Source organism: Venturia canescens, chromosome 1, assembly GCF_019457755.1.
Source record: "Venturia canescens isolate UGA chromosome 1, ASM1945775v1, whole genome shotgun sequence".
Taxonomy (NCBI): Eukaryota; Metazoa; Arthropoda; class Insecta; order Hymenoptera; family Ichneumonidae; genus Venturia; species Venturia canescens.
The window spans coordinates 36,909,274-36,934,823 of NC_057421.1; the positions used below are offsets into that span (position 1 = coordinate 36,909,274).

Genomic DNA, 25,550 nt, shown 5'->3' on the forward strand with positions numbered 1-25,550 from the left:
AGAAATAGAAGACATAAAAAAAACTGGCGAAAGACACATTTGCGTTTATGAATGATGGATATAATCGACTTCAAAAAATGATATTTCGAGAATTTACGAGATTTATGAAGATTCATCGGAAGAATTGAGCTTAACTAATCATTATGTCCTGAGAAGAAAAGTCTTACGTTTTTTCTTTCAAAATTCGATGCTATTCATATATTTCAGTCAAAACGTTTTGTCAACCATTCAACTCAGAGATTGAAATCAAATAAGAAAAATTGTACTGTTAACAGCTCAGAATGAAAGTTCTTCACAAGTAGTCCTCGAAGTAATGTCCTCGTCATATTGGAGCTTTCACTTTTATTTTCAGTAGGTTCGTAGATATGTAAGAATGATTAACTTAATAATCGCAGAGAGCTTGCTTATGAGATCGATCGCAATCATTATACCGACAAATTTCTCGGAATTTTACAGAAAGCGATAATGATTTCCTTTGCATGATTTTTAAGTATGGTCCTTCTTTCTTAACCAATTTCAGTAATGATTCATATCTATGATCCACTTTAACACGTCGTGTAAAAAGAAAACCGCAATAAAAACTCCACATCGTACTTTATGAATGAACACCAAATAAGAACTCGTAAAAGCCTATGAAGCAAAACCCGCACGTGCAAGTATTCAACGGGATCATTGAATTCCATGAGACCCTTCCCAGTACCAGATTAGCCCTGATTTCTTTCATAGACTTAGAGTGGAATTCGAGACGAGAAATAAGTAAAAATATTGTAGTAGGGACTGCGGCGAGGAGGATTTTTCTGGAATAAGAAAAAAGTTGTCAGTAGCGAAGAGAGGGCTTATTCTCATTAGAGTTCCATCGTGGTTGCGCTTACACTCCATCTTACACCATCCCATCCTATGTTCAAGTTCTTTCACACTGGACTGACCACATCTACGTGCTGTGAATGTGAGTTTTTTTCTTGTGCCAGAAGCTGGTAAAGTAAATCGAATTCCTTATTGGAAACATTAATTTCTTTGTTGCGTGTCCTGAGTAGAAAATGAAATGGATAGAACACGCAAATTTAAATTTATACGTCTATTTACGTACTCCGATAATGCTTCCTATCAATCACCATTCACGATATTAATCTCTCACATTGTCATGTGTAAGAACGGAATGTTCACTACAACAACTCGTCTCTTGAAATGGATCCTTACTTCTAAATACTCGAAAAAACCCATATAAAGCAACCAAGCTCATAAAAAGATACCCCACATTTTGCGAGTATAGTGCCAACAAAAATCTTTTACTTTTCAATCAATTTCCAAGTCTGATTCTATAGGCATTGGAAAATTTAGGAAGTAATTGAAATGCATTATGGGATTCTGAAAAGAACAAAAAATTTGTCATTTTTTAAATCTAATGATTCGTTACTCAATGGTGGGTAAATAAATATCTGCTGAATCAATCGCGTTCTTTTACAAAGTACTCTAAGTACAAAAAAATAGTACATTATAACACTAGGACGAAAAAGTTTTTCGTACGCGTGTTATACGAAATTTTATATTATGAGGTTCGGAAATGGGGGTTTTGTGTACGCGAAGCGTACGCAAAAGCGTCCATTTACGTACCGCGTGATATAAACAATCTTGTTATGCGTTCAATGTATTCAAAACTCAGATTTAGAAGAACAAATCAACGCTGTAGCGACAGCTGAGTAATTCATTTTTGATCGACTTTTATTTATTATACTAGTAATATAAATTTGGGCCCGAAATCGTGCCCATGCAGGAGAGACATTTCAGGGTCAAGAGATGCTAGAAAATAAAACGACGAGTTCAGGTGAAACTGTTCCGACAGGAGGTTATATTATTTTTCTTGCTCCCCTAGCCGAAAGCCACTTTCTGGGCGCATTTCAGGCCAGGAAGAGCATTTTTCGTGGCCGGCTGACTCGGCTAACTTCAGTGCTCTCAAAGACATTTCGATATATGAATGTGAAGCCTGTATTCGTTGCCATGATTTTGTTTATTCATTGCCAAGCATCATTATTTGCTTCAAGCGGGCGGGTATAGCGTGTAGTTTTCATCATTCATGTTATGCGCTATACTGCCATGAACCCGGACGAATAATATACATTTGTTCGTCCAGATGCGAAAACAGAAAATAATGTAACCGAACTAATAAAATGAATATGGTCGTCCGAAATAACGTTGTATTTCCAGATTCCAGGTTCATAGGGAAGCACATATTCATATGAATTGTCAAGTATAGCGGGAGATATTCATATTTAGAAATTGTTAACTATCATGGGACTTTAAATGAGACATTTATCAACGAATTATTTATTTGTACTAATAATATTGTTGTATTATTGTGTGTGTTGTTTTACTTTTTGTTTGTTTTTAACCCCTCCCCCCACGATTGCTAATAATTATTGATCGTACTTTCGGGTATGTGTAACGAACTGTTTAGCAGATGCTACATTTTAAAATGTAAGAATTCCGCGCGTTAGGAAATCCCTCTCTCAATTTTTGAGGATCGTCGCTCGCGCATGACCAATTGATCCTCATCGGCGGTCCTCGCAAATTATCGCTCGAACTCGCTCTCTTTCGTTCCGGGGAATTCATCGCGACAAGACCTCCGAAATCGCTCCATCGCCAACGAGACGATAACTTACAAGTCGCTACATGACCAGGAAATTCGGAATGGCCATCCGAATCCCGAGACCATTATTCGATCTGTGAGGTGTCCCCAGAACATTTAGAAAGAGCCAACGTGGGAGTCAAATACGAGAGATAAGCGATTATTCTTACTAATATTGTCGATCTATATATATATATACTTATCGCATTATTTAATCATAATCTCGCCATATTCTTAAAAACAACTACTTCGCAATTGTCTTTATATACATGTGGGACGGAATGTGTGTGTGACGAAAATATATCTATATATACATATGTACAGACGAAAAGAATTTTCTTCGTATTTTATTTTCATGCACAAAAATAAAATATAACATATGGGACCAAGAAAAATAGTATACAACCCACGGCCCAAATGTTGGATACCCTGGCATGTGCGACATGAAATCCAACTTTCAGGCCTAGGGTCGTAATATACTATATATATTAGTTCATAATTTATATATTAGACAGATAATACATTTTAGTTACTGTTGCATAGTGTCTTCTTGTCACTCTTTCCTTAAACCGAGGCTCTTGGAAACTAGAACTGCCATCTTGGTAGCCCAAGAAATTTTACAAAACGCAATGAAAAAGGGGTTTGTCCCGCATTGCTAACAAATTGTGCCAAAAAGCACCAAGTTGTTTTACTCTAAAGTTTCGATCGTATGTATATAACCATGACTGTTGGATAATCGAGGGTGAGACTCAACTGAGGTGCATTCGTTTATTTCGTATAATCGAATAATTACAGTGGTTTAGCCGAAGCTAAACTCAAATTTCTGAGCGAGAATATTCAGGAAGCAAATCAGCTATGTACTCATAGTCATATATTGAGCGTTTGCGTAATCCCTTAGAAGATTGATTGCGACCCAGGCTCAGATGATGGGGTATATTAATCAGATGTAATTTGTTTTGAAATTGCCGAGGACAATCTAAACTTTTTGCTTCTGTCAAATAAGTCTTTAGACCGTTCTTGTGTGACTCTGACAGGTTACACTCAAATTTCGACAGCAAATGTGTTGCGAAATTGAACATGTCCCTTTAGCGCTAACTGGTAAGATAAGCTTTTTTAAATTACACACTATATTATCTCTGCTGAAGGATGTTTTTTTTTTTTTTTTTGGAAGATTGATAATGAATAATCCGAATCATTAGGGCACAAACTCAAATGTTTTACGTCCACTGGGTAGTATGAATCACTAAAACATATTTTATAAGCGCTTCACTTGAAATCTAAATTTTAATGAGCACGGGAATTACATATAAATAGTATCGATTTAAAAAAGAGAAAAAAATGGTTAGTTTCTCAAATAGAACTCCAAATGTAATATCTCGTATTTCACAATAGTTTCCTCTCATTCAACATCGAATGACAAATTATAGCTCAGTTTATACTCAGATTTCAACCGGGAGATTTGGTAAATATGAGAAAGTTATTATCACTATTACCAGCAGCACGTAATAATGTAATAGTACCCGACTTAACCAGCTGCAATTTTCTAGGAAGCAGCACACGCAGTAAGACGAAGAAGAAATAATGTTTTCTGGAGGAATCTTCTTCGCCGTCTAAACGATGGTGTTGGCCGACGGTGTGGAAAATTCAAGGCAATGGCGTGGGTGGCCTGGCATAGCTAGCTGGCAAACTGGTAGGTAGGTTCTGACGCAAAATTAGGAACTCTTGCGGGACAAGTAGCCGAGCAGAACCGTCTCGGCAGAATCCACACACAATACCTGTACATATATGTATACACTTAAATGGAGATAAATACATAGATATAGTGCTACCCAAGAAAGTACTGGTGCTACGAATGAGAATTTAGTATGTAAGGCACGTGTTCACATCTGCCTTTATGAACGGTTCCCTGCGATTCTCCTTTTCGTCCTCATTCTCGTATAGAAAAGAGAGCACCACATGCCGAAGCATCTGCAGTCTCAGTTGGGGAGGTTTTCAGAATGGAGAGTATACACAAGGAACCATAAACTTCAGCGATGTTAGAGTATAGCAGGTCTGATTCAACGTTTGAACATTACGAGAATCGAATAGATTATTTATGGATGCAAAGCTTTCCTTGGACACACTTCATTGGACTGCCAACGATATGAGTTGCTGGCCAATACCATGGCGATTAATTTTTAGTTTGTAACAAACAAACGACTGAAATTACGTTCTGGTTGAATGTCAAAATTCCTCTGCTATTGAAGCCAGCTAATGAGGGAGTGCAAGAGACAATTAACTTGCAAGGGAAAATCAAAAAGGATAAAATACGTGCGGTGTTGGGAAGACGAAAAGAATAGGAAAAGACCACAAATAAGTGCAAACTGGATAGATGAGAGACTCGTGCGAAATTGGATCTTCAGGTAACGGTTTAATTGCTAGAAGGTACTCGACACCTCAAACCAGAAGAGCAGAACGTAACTAGGTTTTTGCCGTTACGGTTACGCCTAACACACTTTCACAGTTTCCTTCTTCTTTTCTTCCTCCCTCACCTTCTCTGGCTTTTTTTGGCACTGTTTCTTTCTCTGTTTCTCATTCTTTCTACGATATACCATATTTTCCTTTTTACGAGTTTACTTACTGTGAACCTCTCACTCTTTTACCTTCTCATATATCCTAACAACTTGCTCATTCATCTACTTTCGCTCTCCCTTCCATATAAATGGAAAATACTGTACACGACGTTGGCAGTAGCTCTAGAATTTGTGGCACGTTAGTTTACCTCCCCACGGAGCTGGTGAACGCTTCGTGTGTACACTCCGCAATGTCGTCTCTGCGTGCTATGGCAATTCATTCATGCTTTTTCTTGTCGAAGGAACTGACAACCATCCGATGTAAATGCATGAGCGAATTTCAACGTGGCTCTACAATTAATTGTTCTCCTTTTAAATTTTCATTCCGGTGAAAATGAATATTGCTATAATAATCGTTCTTTCCACAAAAGAATAAATACGAATGATTTCTGAAAACTGTGAAAGCATCGTTCATAAAAAGGTGAAAAAATATTTAATTTGCGGAGAACTTACAAAACAGATGATGGATAAAAAGTTGAGAAAATTCTATTAAAAAAAATTTTAAAAATAGCAATTTCTTCAGAAGCATTTAAACGGCGAAAATGATAAGGAGCTTACTCACTGTTATTTTAGACTAGCAGACTATGGTAATTAAAATTCAAGTGAGGTGCAGGATTGCTTTTTCGTTCCTGTTTCTCATATTTGGTTATTAAATTTTTGCGATCGATTGAATTTAACTGCGGTGCAAGACAAAAGAATACGAGTACTTACTTACGGTGTATTATCTACAAATAAAGAACATGAAGTTGACTTTCTCAAAGGAAACTTGATGCGAAGCGGATCGTATGATTCTCCTATGTAATTTCCTCCACAGCCTTGTCATACACCTTGAAGAAGCTCCATGCGGATTTCGGAAAGTATAAATTTCCGCTTCTCACGGTGTTCGACGTAGATAAAGGGCAACGACTAATCGGAGTTCAGTGGTGCGCAGAATTCGTTTGTCTGAATATATATATATATATATATATATATATATTCCTCACTCTCTCAACCCTTCACCAAGAGCTTGAACCGGAAGCAAAGTGAAATTTTCCAAATAAATTATTCTCCGTTAATTAAACCATCGTTGAGAAGAATGGGATCCTTAGCCATGCGTCTGTGAAGCCGAATGAAATCTACATCATTCGTGGAAAAGAGAGTGAGTAGCGAGGTTAGTTTTAGTGGCGCTTTTTGATAAGAAACCGGGAAAGTAGCGGAAATTCCCAAGTGAGAAGAATTGAGGAAGTCTAAAAAAAAAAATTTGTTGGCAAACGATTGAGCGTAGCGGCTAATAGAGTAAAGGTTTTTAGGGTAAAATACTTAAAAAAGTAGAGAGGTAACACGCGTGTAGCCAGCAAAAGAAAAATGAAGAAGCTAAAAATTGGGAGTAAGGAAAGTGAGAAGAATGAGAGATCTTGGCTTGGTCGACAACCGGAGAAAAACGGTTGTGAGTGAGAGATGAAAAGGGGTAAGGGGCGAAGCTATACACTGTCGAACAGGGGTGAAAGGCTTGGGATTGCTCGACGGAGACTTCCTTCGCCGGCAGGGTTCACCGCCCCGAGATTAATGTTAACTTCACTTCAGAGTTAATAAGTCTAACACCGATAAATCCCTGGAACTTCTACTCTCTTTTTCCCCCTCTTGCCCTTTTTCTTTTCTCTTCCGTGTAATGGCGAAGAAGAGAGACATCCTTGGGGCGCAACTGACAAGGCCAAAGTCTCGGGCTCAACGGACTACGGTATTCGATCTTTGCCCCTTTCTAAAAGACCACAGACGTCTCACGTCTTCATAGACTCTAACCCTCACTGTTCTATATTACAGATTTGCTTCCCTCATATTATCGGGTTACTTTTTCTTCCCGGTATTAAAACTGGTTAATAGCGGAAAGATACGTAAAAATTCTATCTTCCGCTGATCTCCGATGAATTTGTTTCAGATATCAACTCAAACAGCTTTGTGTCAGGTTGTTCAACAAAATTTTTAATATAGAATTATCTAATGATAACGAAAACACGTATTGGGAAGAATATAAGAAAAATGATACCAGTATACGTAGGCGTAGATACATAGGAATAAATATATTGTTAGAACATCCAAATAGATTTTAGGGAAATCCGGTAAACGAGAAGGCTGACACGACGTCAACGTCACCACTCTCGAAATAGATCGAAAGAGGGCTCTCTCTAGTCTTTTGCTGGTTGGTGTTCGTGTGCCAGAGCACTTCTCCAGCAAACTCTAAACGGACCACAGTGAAGCTGATCTGACCAGAGTTCGGTGGATTCGGGGACGACGCGGTAAATGTGTTGTCCTGACTCACGGTCGCATGGACAATATCGAGGCTGATTGCTGGCCGTGCGGGCGCAAAACTTTACCCGAAAATAAAGCGACGAATACGCTCGGATGCGCCAGTCGATGTCAATGCCAAATTCAGCCACTGGGAATGGTCGAGTACTGCGCGAAAACGCTTCAGCCTCACCCTTCGCGATAGCTTTTCGTTTTTTTTTTTTTTTTTTAATATGGCAGCTCGCCACGGTGGCCATGTGTAGCGATATAGATTTTATTGTATCCGAAGAGAATTATCGGGAATCCACGAGAGTTTCAATGTGAATGGACTATCTGCATTTTTCGATTTTGTCCACGAAATATAGTTTTATGAAAGTTAATAACGAATACCATTTCGCCAGTTTTATCAAGCGCACAAACCCATGACGTTTTTATGAGAACGTCTCCGCAAATGAATCATATTTTTAACATTTTATACCTGACACCACAAAAATTTGCAGTAATGATCCCCTTCTTAAAAGTTGGTGGCCAACGGGGCGCATTCTTAATGTTTTATTCGTATTTTAATTAGTCTGCCAAATTGGACAAGGAAGAAGCTTTCAGTGAGTAATCCGAGATAGCATATCAGATTACACCTTTGGCTTATACAGAATGGTACGTGAATTAATATATCCAGTAGATATAACCTCAATGAAAGACTCCGATAGTGCTCAAAGACACGTTCTCAACCCCAAAGATCACATCAGCAAAGACGCCAGTGCCAAGAAAAGAGAGAAAGAGGAGATACGACCGTGCTACGTTTTACCGTTCTCTGATGGAAGTGAAGCTGTATTTTTGTCATATTCAAATGGGATAATATGTAAGCGTGAAAACGTAATGTCGATCAAATAGATGTAGATTCCATACTTCAAGAATTTTATGAATAAGAAAATCGGACGTTTTATATTCTGGGCGAGTTATATAATAGGAAAAGCAAGAAAAAAGTTCTAAAATGTGAAAGGTTGGCAAGATAGAGCGAAAATCTGCACAGATGTATCAGGGGTCGGGACTTTTTTTATTCTACTTAGTATCTTGTTTTAACGCAACGCTGCAAAATATTCGAAACGATATTCAATACATGATTGCTATATATGTATATGGATATCTAGCGGTAAAACGCATATTCTACGAATGGGGTGTAAAACTTTCACGTATGTCTAATGTGCGTACAAGTTTTATAACCTTATGTATATCTCTATATGATATACAAAGAGTTCTAAGGCATGACTTGCATTTTTTTGCTGATGGCTGAACTTTGAAATCTATATGGTTGACAACTTCGTCCAAGAAAAAAGTGAACTGTTATTTGTTGACAAAAAGTGACAGTAAATGAAATGTAGATAATTATTTCATCATTCCTCAAATTTGGTGATAAGCAGTCAGAAAAACGATATATCCAATGACTATGCGATGAAAAAGTCCAATCTTGAACAAAAAGTTCTCGCAACAGACAATCCGAATGGAAGATCTTTTGACAGAGTTTCCTAGCACCAGTGGACACTATGACGGATTGAACAGAAATAATGATGGAAGATATCGAATCAGTTCATTATATTTTGTTGTCAAACGTAGACCTAAAATATTAAGGTGTACTATTAAGACTGAAAAAGTTGGCTCCCCTTTCGTTGTGATCTTTCCTCTTATGCTAGCTACAAGCAATATATTTTTGGTCCCCGAATGAGACAGATCCTTTTACGAATCTTTCTTCCTCAACACTTTTCTTTAAGGTATATTTCTCTACTCCTATTTCGTCCTTACGCTTGGGCGCATTATAAACCTACAACTGTTCAAACTCTTGGTCGTTGGCGGTGGTCCGTTTTTCTTTCCTACTCTTTCGTTGTCTTAGCTCTTCTATGCGGGGCATCATCTCACTCACTCCCTGGTTCTCTTTACGGACGGAACACATTGTAATTCCAGCCGAACAGTTTCGCTAGTAGCAAGTCCCTACGTGACCGGCATGTCAAATTTGACACATAAAACTGCAGGAGAGACAGTTACGCCAACGGGTTAACGTATCGCTCGTACGTGTCTCCACAATGTCCTACCGCGATATAACATCAGAGCTCGTGATGTCCGTCGTTTTGTTACTGGTTTCTCCTGTTTGTTGGCTTTCTCGTTGTCTCCGCTGGTTAAGCTCAACTCTGTCGGCGGGCTAACGCGTCAGGACACGGGACACACCCATAAATAATTGCTATCGAGACTCATTTACGAAAGATCAGTTCCAGAACGTTTCGGTGTGTATATATATCATTGGAACAGATAACAGCTTTTCCTACGGAAGATGTTCCCAGTAAATACGTGCTTGGACAGAAAAACGAATGCAGTCCTCTTCAGTCTTCGAGGAAATTACTGACAGAATGCCCGGTCAACTCAAGAAAGTTTGCGAAAAACCGACAGGTTGAAGAAGACAAATTCGTCTTTGTGTCAAATTTACCGAAGAAATTACTAACACCCTTTAGTGATCCCTAATGAGTCTGCACGTTGTCCTAATTATGGATGAAGTTTTTTTACCCTCGACCCTTCTAAGATGTGTCACTTTTTTCAATAGAGAGAGAGAGAGAGAGAGAGAGAGAGAGAGAGAGAGAGAGAGAGAGAGAGAGAGAGAGAGAGAGAGAGAGAGAGAGAGAGAGAGAGAGAGAGAGAATAAATCATGGCATACAGAATGATGTGATATGGCATATTGTGTAATTATAGCTAATGAATACACTTTTTGTGACTCGTACTTTCCAGACTGAATTTTTCATCTAAAGAGAATCTCTGCTCGATTGTTTTATATTCGATCATAATCAATTTGAATTTCATTAACTGAGGATTTAAAGTAATCGTGCTCGATACTCCGCGCTTGTCGAATAGATTGTATTTTTGAGAGTAATTAAAAAAAAATCACCTCAAAAAGAAACCTTCGCAACTACAAACAAATTATGGGAGCACAGCTCCTTCCTTATAAAATATTATTGCATGAATAATTGAAAATAACTTAACCACTGTTATGTACTTACAATTAAAGGAGAGAAGTACCCCAGCAACGAAGACAAATATCACGACTAGAAGAATAAGAAAAAGCAGAAGAATTGTAGGTCGACACCAAGGGCTTCGTGGAACTTCGGTCTGCCTGCTATCTTTAGTTCTCTTTTGGTCGACAACCGTCGATTCACCGCTGACATTAACGACAACACCTTTGTAAGTATACTGCGGTGTTTTTTTGTCAGCCAAAAAGCCATGATCGTCTTCAGGATCAGAGTAAACGCCGTATGCTTCGAAATTGTTTTTTCTATAACCATTCGTCTTCTCCGATGATCCAGCAGCCGCAGTACCCGTTGTGGAATCACGATTTTCCTGATTCTGCTTTCGTGAATAAACCGATGAGCTCTGTTGTTTGTGTCCAAAGTTTGAGCTCATTTCACCAATTTTCAGGGTTTGCTCATAGGACTTGGAGGAAGGTGGATCTTGGTATCGGGCAACAGGCTCATACTTAGACTTTTCGTAACTCTTGGACGTTGTTAAATCATACTTTGAATCGGATGATTCGAAACCTTTCAAGCTTTTCGCACCGGTATCGTAACTGGAATCATCATATTTTGGATCAAACGATCGACCACCAGAGTTTGGATTGGAATCATAGTTGGCATCATACGCTTTGCTTCCTGATGATTCGTATCTTGGTAGTGTCCCATACACCTTACCGATCGAATGATACTTGCTGTCATATTTTCGGCTACCGCCAACGTCCTGCTGTTGGTTAGAAAAGGAGCCAAGTTCGTAGGAGGAATCTCTGGTCTTTATTCCAGATTCGTAACCTTTCGTACCTAGCGTTTCGTAGCCCTTAGCAGTTATGACAGGCTCGTAAATCTTAGAAGAGGTATGATGGTGTGCCGTTTCAGGCTTCTTTGGCTCTAGTTTAAGCGTCTCCTCAGCATAACGAGCAGCGTACTCGTAATCCGTAAGATCTCGAGAATACCTCCTACCATCTTCCTGTATATCCGACGTGTAACCTCGTAATTTGGTAGCATCGGTTCTTTCATACGGAACGTCAAGGTCCGATTCTTGATAACTTCTTTCCGTTCGCCTATCGTACCTCAGATGTCCTTCTTCATGATATATCCTAGGGTTATCGTATCTCTCGAGATTTTCACGGTCGTAGTTTCCGGCAAAATGCGTCTTCCGATCGAAACTGCAAGATGAGTATCCTTGCCTTGATTCATTTCCATAATCGCCACCACCCGGACTTGAATAATTGTTCGATAAATTTTGTCCGTCCTGGAAGCTGATCTTCGACTCATATTCCAGGTAACGGGAGGACCTTCGCTCGCTACCATAGTCCATCGAGCCCTCAACCACGTTCGGTAATTTGCTGCTTAAATTTTCACCTGTTACGGCCAATGTTGCCTGATGACAGATCTCAGCATGCTCAACCAAATTTGGCAGCCGCGCCAAGCTCGACGAGCTACCTGGTGTATTCTCTGTAAGATCCAGCTTCAGTCCGTTTACTGTCTTTCGCATTTTCTCCAATTAGCATGATCACACGGGATCTTTTGAGGTCGGTTCAACGGATCGAAATTTTACTTGTGCATCTCGAATTCATTACTATTACCGTGCAATTCTGATAAATATCCCGGATGTCGTACAGCGATCTCGCTCTTCGGAGAGGCTTAGTTAGTAGATGTTAGGGTTACGGTGTTTGTTTTTACCAGTAGAAGACATCTCTGCGGAATAAACAGAGAATAAAATGGTGTTAGTATTTTTAGTAGGGATGAAAGATGAAGGTATTAATAACTGCATGCTTTCACAGAGCAAGAGTAATTTTTCCTCTAGGCTTAGAAGACAGTAAATATCAGAGTGCGAAACTTTAAGGCAACTTTTTTTTTACCCATCGTGCCCGAAAGTCTTTAATAAATGTTCGAAAACAAAAACTTTCTTTGTAGCAAATTTGTTTATCTATAAAGTTGTCATTTAAATCTCTTCTCCACATTTAATAACTTGGGCGTCACAACAGTTGAAGTATAAATTTTCATTTAAAATTCACTTTTAATAATGATACCGAGAATAGTGTTGAATTTACGGACGTGGTTCAATGAACTTTATTGTAGAATATCAAGTTTCCCACGAAAAACCACCCAGAAAATATAGCTACATGAAAACTAGCAGAGCGGTACCAATAATAATGAAGACAACAGTTTTTCTCGATGCTATTAAATAAGAAACCGTCAATTTCAATTCGTGACCGCTAAATATTATTTGACAACGGTACCCTTTCGCGAGGCTTCGTTTTTGGACATTTGCTAAAGACTATCGGGCACGATGGGTAAAAAAAAGTTGCTCTAAAACGATGCACCCCAGTAAATATATGCGTTTGAGAATGACGTATAAGAGCAAGAACGTGTCAACTAAATTATGCTACGGATGATCATCAATTTATTTTCGATGAACATAGATCATAGTTAGGCATCATTAACAGCATTGTTGATAGCGTTATACCATGAACGAATTAACCAGCAATTAATTAGGTCGGAGATGACTAATTTAGCTTAGTTAAAATATTCATGTCATAACTGAACGGAATTCAGATGGCTTATATCGTTAATCAATATTGAACATAGCTGTATGAGATAAAGTTGAATAAATAATATCCTAGTGCTTCAGATGACTACATGTGACCCATCACCAAGCGATATGGCAATGATGCTCATGATTCTCTAATAATTTTTTTTCTAGACCGAAACTTCAAACTATTGTGCAATCCAAGCTTAGATTGACTTGCACCAAAAGTAAATGCAACGTGGTTCAGTAACATGAAGTGGTTTACACCGAGTTATCAAATCAATGCATGGCTACGGTCCCACTAGCGTGAAGTCGTACCATGTGGAGAACGGGCGAACAGTCGTCAACCAATACGATACCGCAATTCACCATTTTCTTTATTCCTTTTTTATTCTGTATCATGCAACCCTAATGGTTGAGCCTGGTATTATCTCCCCTGATTTATCGATCTTAGTCGTGGCCAGCACGCAGCATTTAAACGACACTTCATTCAAATTTTTAGTGATAATGTTGCTCGCAATGATAACATGTGAGCAAAGTTGGTTACAGTCTCAGAAATATTGGACTCGATACTCCATCTCTGGTTAGTTTACAACTAAATGTCTTAAATTTCTCCAGAACGATTTATATTTTCCTCATTGTGATAAATAACTTTTTATTTCATAGTAAAATGGAATCTTGCCATTTAAAATATTATGTTAACTGGATGATTAGCAACGAATTCCTAACTCTACATGTGGCAAATAACTCTACTTGGGTGGCAAATATTTACGCGATAAAGTGCACTGTATAGTTTTATGAACGTTGGATCCATGAAAAAGACATGCAAAACTTAAAAAAATGTCATGGCTTCATTTTTACTGGATCTGTTTTTTGTTATGGTTCCAATGTGGTAAGTTGATTTGAACAGGGTACTTGTCACTTTTTATACGTATTACGAAATCATGAAAATATTCAAATTTTAGTGGAAGAAGATTGGAGATAAACACATTATCGACATCGAGCTAGTGGTATTTTAGAATTTCATTCTTCCGCGTTAAATTTCATTATCGAAGGTCTACAGGCGCTGCGGAGCTTGCAACAATAGCGTTGCCTACTATAAAACAGGTGCAACGAACTCTACAGCTGCTCTAACCTTCGAAATTAGTCATGTTTGGCCATTATTACAGAGATGCCAGTGGCCAGCGCACTCAACTAAAGGTTGAAAACTATTTTCTGCGGACGTCAAGCGCACAAGCGTGAATAGTTAAAACTTTTCAGTGAGAAATTCCTATTGCGATCTATACCCCTTTCTGCTATCCCCTCCGGTTTCTCGCGAACTTCTCGGACTCTCGTTGGAATCGTATTAGTCCGTTGGCCCGCGGGAACATAACTGTTCTATCCCGGACATCCCATATTGACATACCGCAAATAAATTTGGGCTTTTTCATCGAATATAAGACATTTCATATGAATTCATGAGTTTTTTGTCGAAAAGCCGTGATCAACTATGATTATTTTATTTTCGTGAAAAATACATTTGAAAATCTGCGTTTATGCATTTTCCTACGCCGGTGATATTTTCAATTATGCAGCCAGTTGAATCTTCTTATTTTATTCGTTCAACTTTCTTTCGTTTTTGTTTTCATTTTACTATGGTTACTCATTTTTGAATATTTAACCTCTAGAGAACCGGAAAGCCGATATATCGGCTCGTCCTGTGATATGAACTTTGTATATAGTTGATACGTGACACCAGACACTAATTTGGGCACTGTTCAGAAGTGATTTTAACTTTCAAATCCCAGCCGTCTAAAGGTTATGACTTGTAAAACTTAGAAGCTTAGTATGGGGCTGTACACATTTATTTTATTTCATTTCCAGAAAATACAAGGAAAAAATGAATGGAAATAGCTTTGAAATTTCCATAGCCAACAGCGTTTCCACTTCCTACATTATCTTATCCGAAGGCGAGCTCACAGGACCCTCAGAACAACGATGGCGTTGCATAGCCATGCACATTGGTCGAATATTTGCGTCTATGAGAAAATTGGAAAATGGGAATCGATGTTTTTATCTACCCGATAATGAAATTAAATACTTGAAATTGTTGGAAATATTTAGTAGAAAATTCTTGCTTTCAAAAATCTGTGAGAAAGAATCTGTGTGATTTTTCTTTTAAAAATACAATTATATCAAGCGAATGTATCATGGATAATTGAAAAAAATCTCATGCAATTTATTTTGAGTTATAAGCGTTGGAAACGGAAAAAATTTCGTTACTCTTCTTCCGCGAAGACTTGATTTTTTCGTAAACTGATTTAACAGTGTAGCGACAGTCTGTTATATACGTGTTTGACAATTTGGCACACTGCAGCAAGGATAAGCAACGAGCAGCTGTCCCAAGCTAGTAGGTTCTCTCTTTAGCCGTTTTATACATTTCCATTTTCCGCGAGTATAACGTTCAGGAAGAGGGAGAGAGTGCGAAAAAATAGAAGATATTTCCTATTCTCTCTGATTCTCCTGAGTCGCTTTCATCGCTGTTTTTTCACCTATGGCACTCTTTCGCTCTCACCCTCATCCAACGCCCAACTTTTGCGCGGTTCGTTCTATCTTTCTCTAAGTTCGCATCAACAACAGCCACTCCTTCTCTTTCTATCCCTCAACTCCCTCTTCCGCTTTCTACCAGATCCTCGTCCGGGGTGCATAAAAACTTTTGAATTATTTATGTTTTCCCGTGTGGCGGGCCCGCAGTCGCAATGCGGGATGCAAATGCATCTCCTTTTTTACGCCCCCTTTGAATGTTTAATGTTAAAAGAGGAGGGATGACCATCACCCATTCCCGCTTCGGTTCACCCATACCCCTAACTGAGAACGTGGCAACCTGCTAGTACTGTAAGGGAGTCAGACAAGGAACTGTTTATACTTGTACAAACTAACGGGAACAACGCGAGCGACACTGTCCCAAGTCTAGATGGTATAAAAGCAGACATGGGAGGGATGCTCCACGGGCGATAAGAAGAAATCAACGAAAATCACGGTATGAGAAATCGAAAAAATGTATCATGAACGACGAATGATAGGAGTTTCGTATTTAAGAGCATGCAGTAAATTCTGCTATCGTCTGTTCCTATTTCCCCCTCCCCCCCTCCCCATTTGACCAGTATAGGTAGAGACCACGATTAAAAGCGAAGCGCGTTTGCTCGTGAGCTTTTTCAGAAAGGAAGTTTAGGAGCATGAATGATTCATCAGGACACTTCCGAGCCATTGAGAAAGCCGTAAACAAAAAAAAATCACACGACTAATATTATAGCACCAACCATTCCAATAATCAACGACAACCTGGGTAATGGTTCCTTTTCAAGCTTTTCCGTAAAAATGAATCTGAATAAGAAAGTACGTTCAATAAGTCTTTTCGTATTATCAATTCAGATTGTTCCCCTTCCTGATCAGAGGTTCAAATTGCTTGGAACAGTTTGTACTGTATGTAACGGGGAAATAGATAACTTCTATTTGAAGTAATAGCTAATGCTGTATATTCATTTGAAAGTGAGAATAAGCCACCGACTTCCCTCTAATATGAATTTAACATTCCATTGGACGGTTGTACCATCCAATACCAACCGTGAGAAAGTCGAATATACCAAGGATATCTGTGTGACCGTTGATATAGGATCAGTTTATGCAAGAACGAACGATAGTTGAGATAGTTGAACCACATTGGTCGACTTGGTTTAACAATTGATTGCACGAGAGTTATTTTCCTCAACAAAGTCGGAGGACCAAGAGCTATGAAGTAAAACGCATGCGCATGTACCAGAATGTTTGACTCGGCACGAGAATTGCTATCATTACCTGAAACGTGAAAATCTCTGCGTGTTAAATTCCTTATTCGAATTCCTCGACCTCGCCACAATTGGGTATGACTCTACCTGAGGGTACAAGTAGTATACATAGATAGAATACATCTTACGGACGAGAATTCACTAGCACTGAAAAGCTTTCGGATTACAATCAACGCAGATCCGTTCGTCAACGAGTTTCATTAGAGCTCAGTGTGACGAAAAACATGGTGAAAAATCAGATTCGGTATCACTTAGAAATTCAAATATCTTTCATATTTACAATTCCCGATTGCGCGCAAGGCAAAAAAAACGAGAGTCATGCGCTTCACTGCAGTCAACTGATAGGGAGGATTTTTTTGAAGCAACTTTTCTCTAGAACGGTCACACTTGTCTTGACCAATTTTTGCTTGTGTTTTCCATGTGTGACGGACAGTGTTCTTAGACATAGTTTGTTAAAATCTATAGTGAACCCGCTTAGAAAATTAATATTTATGTTCAAACTTATTTTGATATATCGAAGATGAGCATATAAGGTAGTGCTCGATTATCGACAACTTCATACGGTTGTACGCTGTTACTTTCACTTCGAGCTGTTGTTTTCAAGGTAGGGTTCTAACTCAACAGCGGCCAAATGGCCAAGCGTGTCAACTCTGCCTTATATATATTGTAGATATACGCGAACAATGCTGTGGTGAGTTGCTCGGTGTTAAATTGACACCCTGTCGATTTTCCTCATCAAAAAAAGATGAACTTTAAAAAGTGTGAAATAAAAAAATGTTTTAAAAAAATATAAAAACTCTCGTCTGAAAAACTTTTCCATTGAGAAAATAGTAGTAAACTTCAAAAAGTCTGTCGGTAGTTTTTATCTTTTTTTAAAACATTTTTCATATTTGATAGACAATAAAACAACAAAATTACATTGTATCTCCGTACCCGTGCGATGATCGAATTAAACATCGACCAGAGGTCAATCTTAGAGCAGAAAATTCTCGACTGCTCAATTTGTAGGAACTTCAAGATAGCGGTTCAACAATTAGAATAAATACATTGGTAAATCGATTTTGTATGCAATCGAAAGAATGTGGAACTAGTGATCAAAAATATAGTAGACTTAAAAATAAGAAGACTTGACTTATTATCGGTCTATTTTTTTCATGAGAAATACGTTTTCTTCGACGTTGGTGCAGCTTCGATTATAGTCTAGAGAAGGGATGAATCTTCAAAGCAAGATTATACGGAAACCCAGGTGAACGTCGGTTAATGGGATTGTCGGGATTATAGAAGTAATGTAGAAAGAGAGACGGAGAGGTAGTTAGAAAGTAAGAGAAAGAGAGCGAGAGAAGTAGAGAGAGAGAGAGAGAGAGAGAGTTGCATAGAGGGTTGCTATCAGTACAGTGTGTCACCGCGTGTTCTGATAAGGCATCCCGGTATGTTGCGCCGAGTTTAGTGTATATATACCCCGGATGTTTTCCCGACGATGCCACCGCTCTGTATACCCCTCGCAAGTTGGGCACTCAACCCCTTAGTAAAGGAAAGACTGAGTACGCCCCCACGCTTTCTCTTTCTCCCCTGCTTCGATCGTAGTACTGGTAGAAGCTCAACGTTAAGCACGTACGGGGTGTCCACCAATTACGTACAGTACGCCGGAGACCTTTGCAAGCTACCGGCAAAAGCTTCTACTCCCCTTCGATCCAGCCTGTAAACACGCTCTATCTCAATCTCAATTCCACTACTACTCGAGCTCTCATCAATTGCTTGTACTTCGATCGACTACCCCCCAAACCCACGATTTTCCGATAGTTGGAAAAAAGTAAAGAAAATAAAATAAAAAACTAGAATAGCAGGATATACCAGAACGACCAGAATCAAGCTGCACAATGTCTATAAGTACGCTCACAATTGTACCTTGTCAAAGGGTTCTCGTACGCTTTATCATCAAGTGACTTACACTCGTTGAGTATTGATCATGTTTTTTTACAGCCCTTTTTGAATTTTGCTCTACTTCGCTTCATCCATTCGTTACCACATCTTCCGCCCCTTTTAATTTATAGAGCTAACAAATGATCAAGAACGCCAGAAGAATCAGACCGGAAGCGATTGATGACTTTTGCGATCTAGAGATGATGTCAACTTTCCTGGATTATTAGATAATTGGCAAAATTTGACAATGTTGCGCTTTAATTTGTAAATACATATAATTAAAAAGAATGCTAATTCCTGTGTGGGATAAGGTTCCTTCAATTTGAATTATGAAAACACACGATTTTTGGATAATAATGAAAGGTTTGCACATCGAGGAACGTGGAATGAAAAGATACAAAGATTTTACGCAATTTTTTGCAATAACATATCGAGATGGAAATAAATGATGACGAGATATGCCTCCGATTAGCCGAATATTTGGTAATAATGCGGACAACTGTATATCTCTCGATTCAGTGGAACAGAGTTTGTGACAAGGGTTTAGCGGAGAGTTCGAGAGGTTTCCAAGTCCCACGACGCGTTACGAGGATGCTCTTGCGTTCTCGCTAATCGAGGTAATATATTCACGGGGATGATTATCTGATCGTGCCGCTCTGGCGAATCTCTCGATGTTCACATACCCATTCCGAAAGCCTGAAAACCTAAAAGGCGTAACAACGACAACTCGATGCGTTAAACGCAGTTCGTTATAGCATTATGCTTACCAGAAACCGATTTATTATTTACCGAATCTGTATATTTCTAGGTAATCCTGAAGCATCGAAATTCTCCAACCGGAGAGATACATTACAGCAGTGTGATATCACGATTCATAGAGATCTCTTCACGCACAAAGTTAGAGAAACCTTTAACAAATGTTAGTTCCAAATGTAGTATTGTACGATCGTATTATTACAGCTGTTTAACCCTATTGAATATTGCTAAGATGCTACATTATTATCATTTCGTTATGCCGCGTTTTCTGTCATTCGTTAGTTATTGACAGTAATTTCATTTTATTGAAAAATTTGGAAAACTTCTCAAATACGTGATTATTCGTTACATGTTGTAACACCATACATAAATTGTTTTTATAATATATTAATAAAATGATGTATTATTGATAGCTAGTTTAACTGACGAAAAGGTCAAAATCACTCGACACGAATAATTATGAATTTGATCAGTTAAACTAAATATGAATAATTAACCCTCCATGGTCACTAGGGGTCAAAATGACCCAAAGTACAACTTTAATATAAACATTATGAATTATTGGCGCCTGAGGAAGCTGGTTTCTAAAGCTATGATTTCTTTTTAGTGTCAAATGGTTTTTCCTTAAACATGGCCTCATTGCTAATTTTTTTTCGCCATTTTGAAAATTGGATAAAATTTCTTTCCCATTATATTCTTATTGGAAAAGGTTCTAACTAATATCTTGAATTTTTATGTGTCGTTCGGAACGATACTGGCAATGCGGCAAACGTTTAAACATGACTGGGGTGATCCTACTCCGTGTGACCATGCGTTTTTCCTAGAACGTGTGACCACGGAAGGTTAACGGATGAACGGAAACGTACAGTAATAGAATGATGAAAAATTTCAGATCCTAAAAATTATAGATCGGAATATTTTCAGTGCACACAAAGAGCACAGTTCAACTACATTTTTACATTTATTGATTTACATGTATTTATGCAACAATTTATATGTGTATACTTATTAAGACAAACACGTAGGTGTGTAAAAGACGGGACCTAACCTTTAACAACTGGCAAACACATAACACGGCATCGTTATCCCGAAAATTCGTTTTTCTCACCATGAGAAAGAACGTAAAGTCGATCTGGGAAGCGAGATTGCAGCTTCGAGAGTCGTAAAGTATCATCGGAACTCTTAAATTATGGCCTCGTGTTTCCGTAGCACGGGCTCACTAACCCCTACATGATTCTCGACCCACTGAAAACATTATATATTACGTGCCCAAAGAAGTACGAGAAAAAGTATATTTCAGATGGTTCTCCCAGTTAAAAGTTCATTTTGTCGTTGTGGTCGCGATAACCTGCAATGGTGCGTACATCCGAGTTTTCGATTGATTTCTTTTTATTTATTTTAATAGGACGTGATCAAATGCATACAATAATTGGTATTGATTCATTTCAAAGAAATATATGGGTCATTCGATGTCAAATCAAACACTATTGCACCTAATCCCTTTTGATTTGGCTAAAACTTGGTAATTTTGTTTCACTTCACTATAGATATTTCTAAAAATTTTTTCAAACTTTTACGCAACCCAATGTGACAGGAGAATAAAATTTCCTCGGAATCAACGCTCGATTAAAACTGCTCGAGTTTATATACTGAACTTGTGTCGTCACATATGTGTTGTCCCTAATATTGAACGTTTTTAATGTAAAATAACGCCTAATAATTGACTTTTTTTTAATATAAATAACGCATAATATTAGGCGTTATTTATAATAATTTCATGAAATCTCACGTTCATCGAGTCAGTTGGCCATATTAGAAAGAAATCGTCTTTAGCGGCGTGAAACGAAACTACTTCTTGTAAGTATAGTCTGAATCTGTTTTTCATTTGAGTCAATTAGTGTTTCTAAATGAAAATGGTTCATTTTTTCTTAATATACGATAATAATGGAATGGAAAATCATCGCTATCATCACGGATCCTGTAGTATTATACGTTAAAGCGATGATTTATTCCTGCACCGTAATAACTCTCTAACAAAATCGGCGACTAATAATATTACGTTTGGTACGATCGCAATGCGCACAATATAAATTCATAATAACAGGTGGAAATTTGATACTCACCGTGTATCGTTAATTCCATTACACGCGTATACGATACAACGGAATCAGTTTATTATTCTAGAAAATGTTAACTTCGGCACGTTAAAATTCAACTGTAGAATCAATTGGAATTCTTACATTATTTTCGTGCTGCTTTTTAAAAATATAATAACGATTGTATCGAGGAGGAAATACAGCAACTACCGCTCGATAATACAGCTCGATAGACATAAGCATAAATTCTGGGAGGCAAAATACTGGCATATTAGCTTCTAAACAATAGTATATACGTATTATTCAAAGCATTTAACTCCAATAATGCGCTAAGAGAACAATACGAGGCATTGCATTTCAGGTAGTGGATAGAGTGGCGTACGTTATACGCGTTAACCTCGCTCATAGGTAGACTGAAACTGTACTTCCTTCGATCCATGGATTGCTGGGTCACATGTGCGATACTCCGCTCAGTGCTGCACATGCCGGAGAGTGCATGTTCGCTCCCCCTTATACATATCCCTCAAGCTTCTCTGCTCATAATACAATTGAAATAATGCAGGTAGTTATAGTCTAATGTAAGCATAACCACCTCCACAACTACATTATTCTAACATTCATGCTCAAATCTTCGTGAAGTTGAAATCGTAAAAAAGTCCAAAAATAGCATGAACTTTATACAACTGCTTACTAATAAATGGAATGGATGACTTATATCATGCGCAGATCGTGCAAACTACAATTCTGGGCGTTGGAGTACATGAGAGTATGGTGTTTTATTACGGTGACATCGACCTTGTATTTGAAACTTGTAAAAAATATTTAATATTAATGTCATCTATTCGATGACATCCAGAGTAAACATTAATTTTCAAATACAGAAGCAAGAATGACGACGGGGATTTTCGACTACGATGTCATCAATTAATAGTAGATACATTAGGATGCATCATTTTAGGGCAACTTTGTTTTTATCCATCGTGCCCGAAAGTCTTTAGTTAACGTCCAAAAACGTAGCCTCGCGAAAGGGCCGGAAGGTTGATTTAGCGGTCACGAATTGAAATTAAAGTTTCCTATTTGATTAGCATCGAAAATACTGTTGTGCTCATTATTATTGGTACCGCTCGGCTAGTTTTCATGTAGCAATATTTTCTGGGGAATTTTTCGTGGAAATCTTGATATTCTACAATAAAATCCATTGAACAACGTCCATGAATTCAATATTATTCTCGGCATCATGATTAAAAGTGAATTTTACCTAATTAATTTCTTGTTTTTGGATTCGACACAGAAAAACTAGCTTTTAGACACCACTAGAAAGTACTCACCAAAAATGAGCTCCTAATATTGAAGGGAAGATTCTCCTCATCACGGTTTTTTATTTTTATTTCAGTCTCATATAAAAATAACCATATTTCATCTTGAATCGATTGTTGAGTCAATCCCTGTCACATATTTTTGTAGAAAATTAAACGCTCAACAAAAAAAATGCTCTTACACTTTTTTCACTAAACTAACCGTTTACCGGATACTCGGGGTTAAAGGTTGAAGAATTTATTGAAAATTTTCATTTTTCATTTTTAGTTTGGTCACTTGCTGAAAAATAATTATTGTCAAATAAATACAGCATATTTCTATAAGAAATTGAACGCTCTACAAAAAAGGTCTGTGCGTTTAATCGATTACTCTGTCCGTTTAGCAAATATTCATCTTCAAATCACAATGCGTTCCCATTTTGACAGTTTTTTAATAACTATTTTAAATTTACCCGTACATATTATGAATTTTGAGAATGTTCATAATAATTTGCGTTTATGTGGCCGCAATTCGGGTCACTTTTTTTCGGAAATTCCTCTGTGGAAACATCATCAACATTATTTTTTGCCATAATTTTGGAAAATTTTGATTTTCTGTCAACGATTGTTCGAATAAATTGTTAAACCAAATTAATTTTGCAAAACTACTAACAAATTCGTATTCAGCAACCCAAAAAACCTTGGACATCGTATGTAATTTATGTATCAACTCTAAAATACTCGTTCTCATCACAAAATTTGAATACCTTGAAAATTTAACATTTTATTTTAGTTATTTTACCGTTTATTTACAATGGCGAGCCTAGGGGGAGAAAAACTAAGCACACACTACGAAAGTACAAACATCGAGGACACAGTTTATGCACTTGATCATTGTATGAACAGTATGATAAGGCTTTCGAATCGTGGATTTAAAAAAAAATGGATCTTAAAAATTACTACTTTTTTGCTTTATTTTGAAAAAAAATTTGATAAAAAAGGGTTTAACCAAACTTTAATGACACTATTGAAAAGAGCGACCTCATAAATAGTCGACAAGGTAGCTAAAATCGTGTAGTAAGTCGTCGAAGATTTTCAAAAAACGTATCCAAACATTGACAGAGGGACTTGATTTGAACCACTTCATCGATGAAATCTCACGTAATTTCAGGTTTTGATGAGTTGTTGATTACGGCTCGAACTTTGTCTAAATGCATCAAAGTAATGTTTAAAAGTGATTCCATTAACCATGATAAAAGTACAAAAAAAATAAAAAATATGGTTATTTTTGTAACGGTTAAAATCATGAAAATAATCTTCGGAAAAGTCTGATGAAAAAATTCCCTTTCGTACCCTTCAATATAAACATCAAGTGTGCTAATTTCAGATTTTTATCGTCAATATTATGCGAGGTAGAAAATAATTAAGTAACAAGTTCAATAAATACACGTTTTTTGCGTTTAAAAATTAAAATCTTTAGGGACACCCGTTTAAATTGTTCTAGCGCTTTTAAATTTGGTACACTTTTTTTTTATTCATGTTAATGATGTTTCCACAGAGGAATTTCCAAAAAAAGTGAGCCGAATTGCGGCCAATCTAAGGAATATGTTTAATAAAGTTTACAGACCATATTCTAAAACATGGAAATTATTCCAATTAGACAAAAAAACGTGTATGAAATTTACTTTAACTCTCTCTCTCTCTCTCTCTCTAACTTAGAAAGGGTTGAATGTACGATTTCATAAGACCTTCTGCTGTAGCAAATTTGTTTACAAAGTGTTGTCTACAAAGTTGTCAATTGAATGTTTTCTATACATTTAATAACTCAGGCTTCCCAACTATTTAAAATAAGTATAAATTTTCATATAACATTCACTTTTCGTAATGATTGCGAGAATAATATTGAATTTACGGACATGATTCAATGAACTTTATTTCAGAACATCAAGTTTCCCACGAAAATCCATCCAAAAAATATAGCTACATGAAAATTAGCAGAACGGTACCAATAATAATAAGAACAACAGTTTTGTTAGCCCTAATTAAATAGGAAACTTTCAATTTCGATTCGCGACTGCTAAGTATTCTTTAGCAAAGGAACCCTTTCACGACGCTTCGTTTTTGGACATTAAAGCACGATGGGTAAAAAAAAAGTTGCCTTAAAATGACGCTAAGATACATTCTTTCCGACCTCGGGTCTGAATCCCTTCGAGCTGAAATTGCTAGTTCTTTTCGGGCTGATATAGGTTCCGCTTAAATAAATTTTTTACATTAAATATGTATACAGATGGTTTTCTGGAAAAAATGCTAACGCATTAACCTGTATATCCAAATAACCGTTAAAAAAAGAAAGTATCGGATCAAAATCTTTCGGTCAACAGTAGGAAAAAATAATAGCCGGTCCGAAAGCCCATTGGGAAATCGGAACTGGGATCGTAATAAAATTCGTGCGGAAATAAATTTTACGATTCGATCAGCATCAAGAGGATGGATCAGACGACGAAATGATCGGACGCCTTCTCCCCTTTTTAATGGTACTGTAGAACTTGCTAGAAGCTACTGCATACCATTGCTAGACGTCGCGG

At 37.6% G+C, this 25,550-nt stretch overlaps 1 protein-coding gene across 3 annotated transcripts in view; it reads right to left on the reverse strand.

The window, feature by feature from the left end:
• LOC122417151 (agrin-like) overlaps positions 1 to 25,550 on the reverse strand; it is a 351,440-nt gene that overhangs the window by 252,031 nt on the left and 73,859 nt on the right. For all 3 annotated transcript variants that reach the window (XM_043430457.1, XM_043430466.1, XM_043430448.1), the window contains exon 2: positions 10,536 to 12,239. In XM_043430457.1, the coding sequence (XP_043286392.1) occupies positions 10,536 to 12,036 (1,501 nt within the window). In that variant the 5' untranslated portion in view covers positions 12,037 to 12,239. The remainder of the gene's footprint in view (positions 1 to 10,535; positions 12,240 to 25,550) is intronic.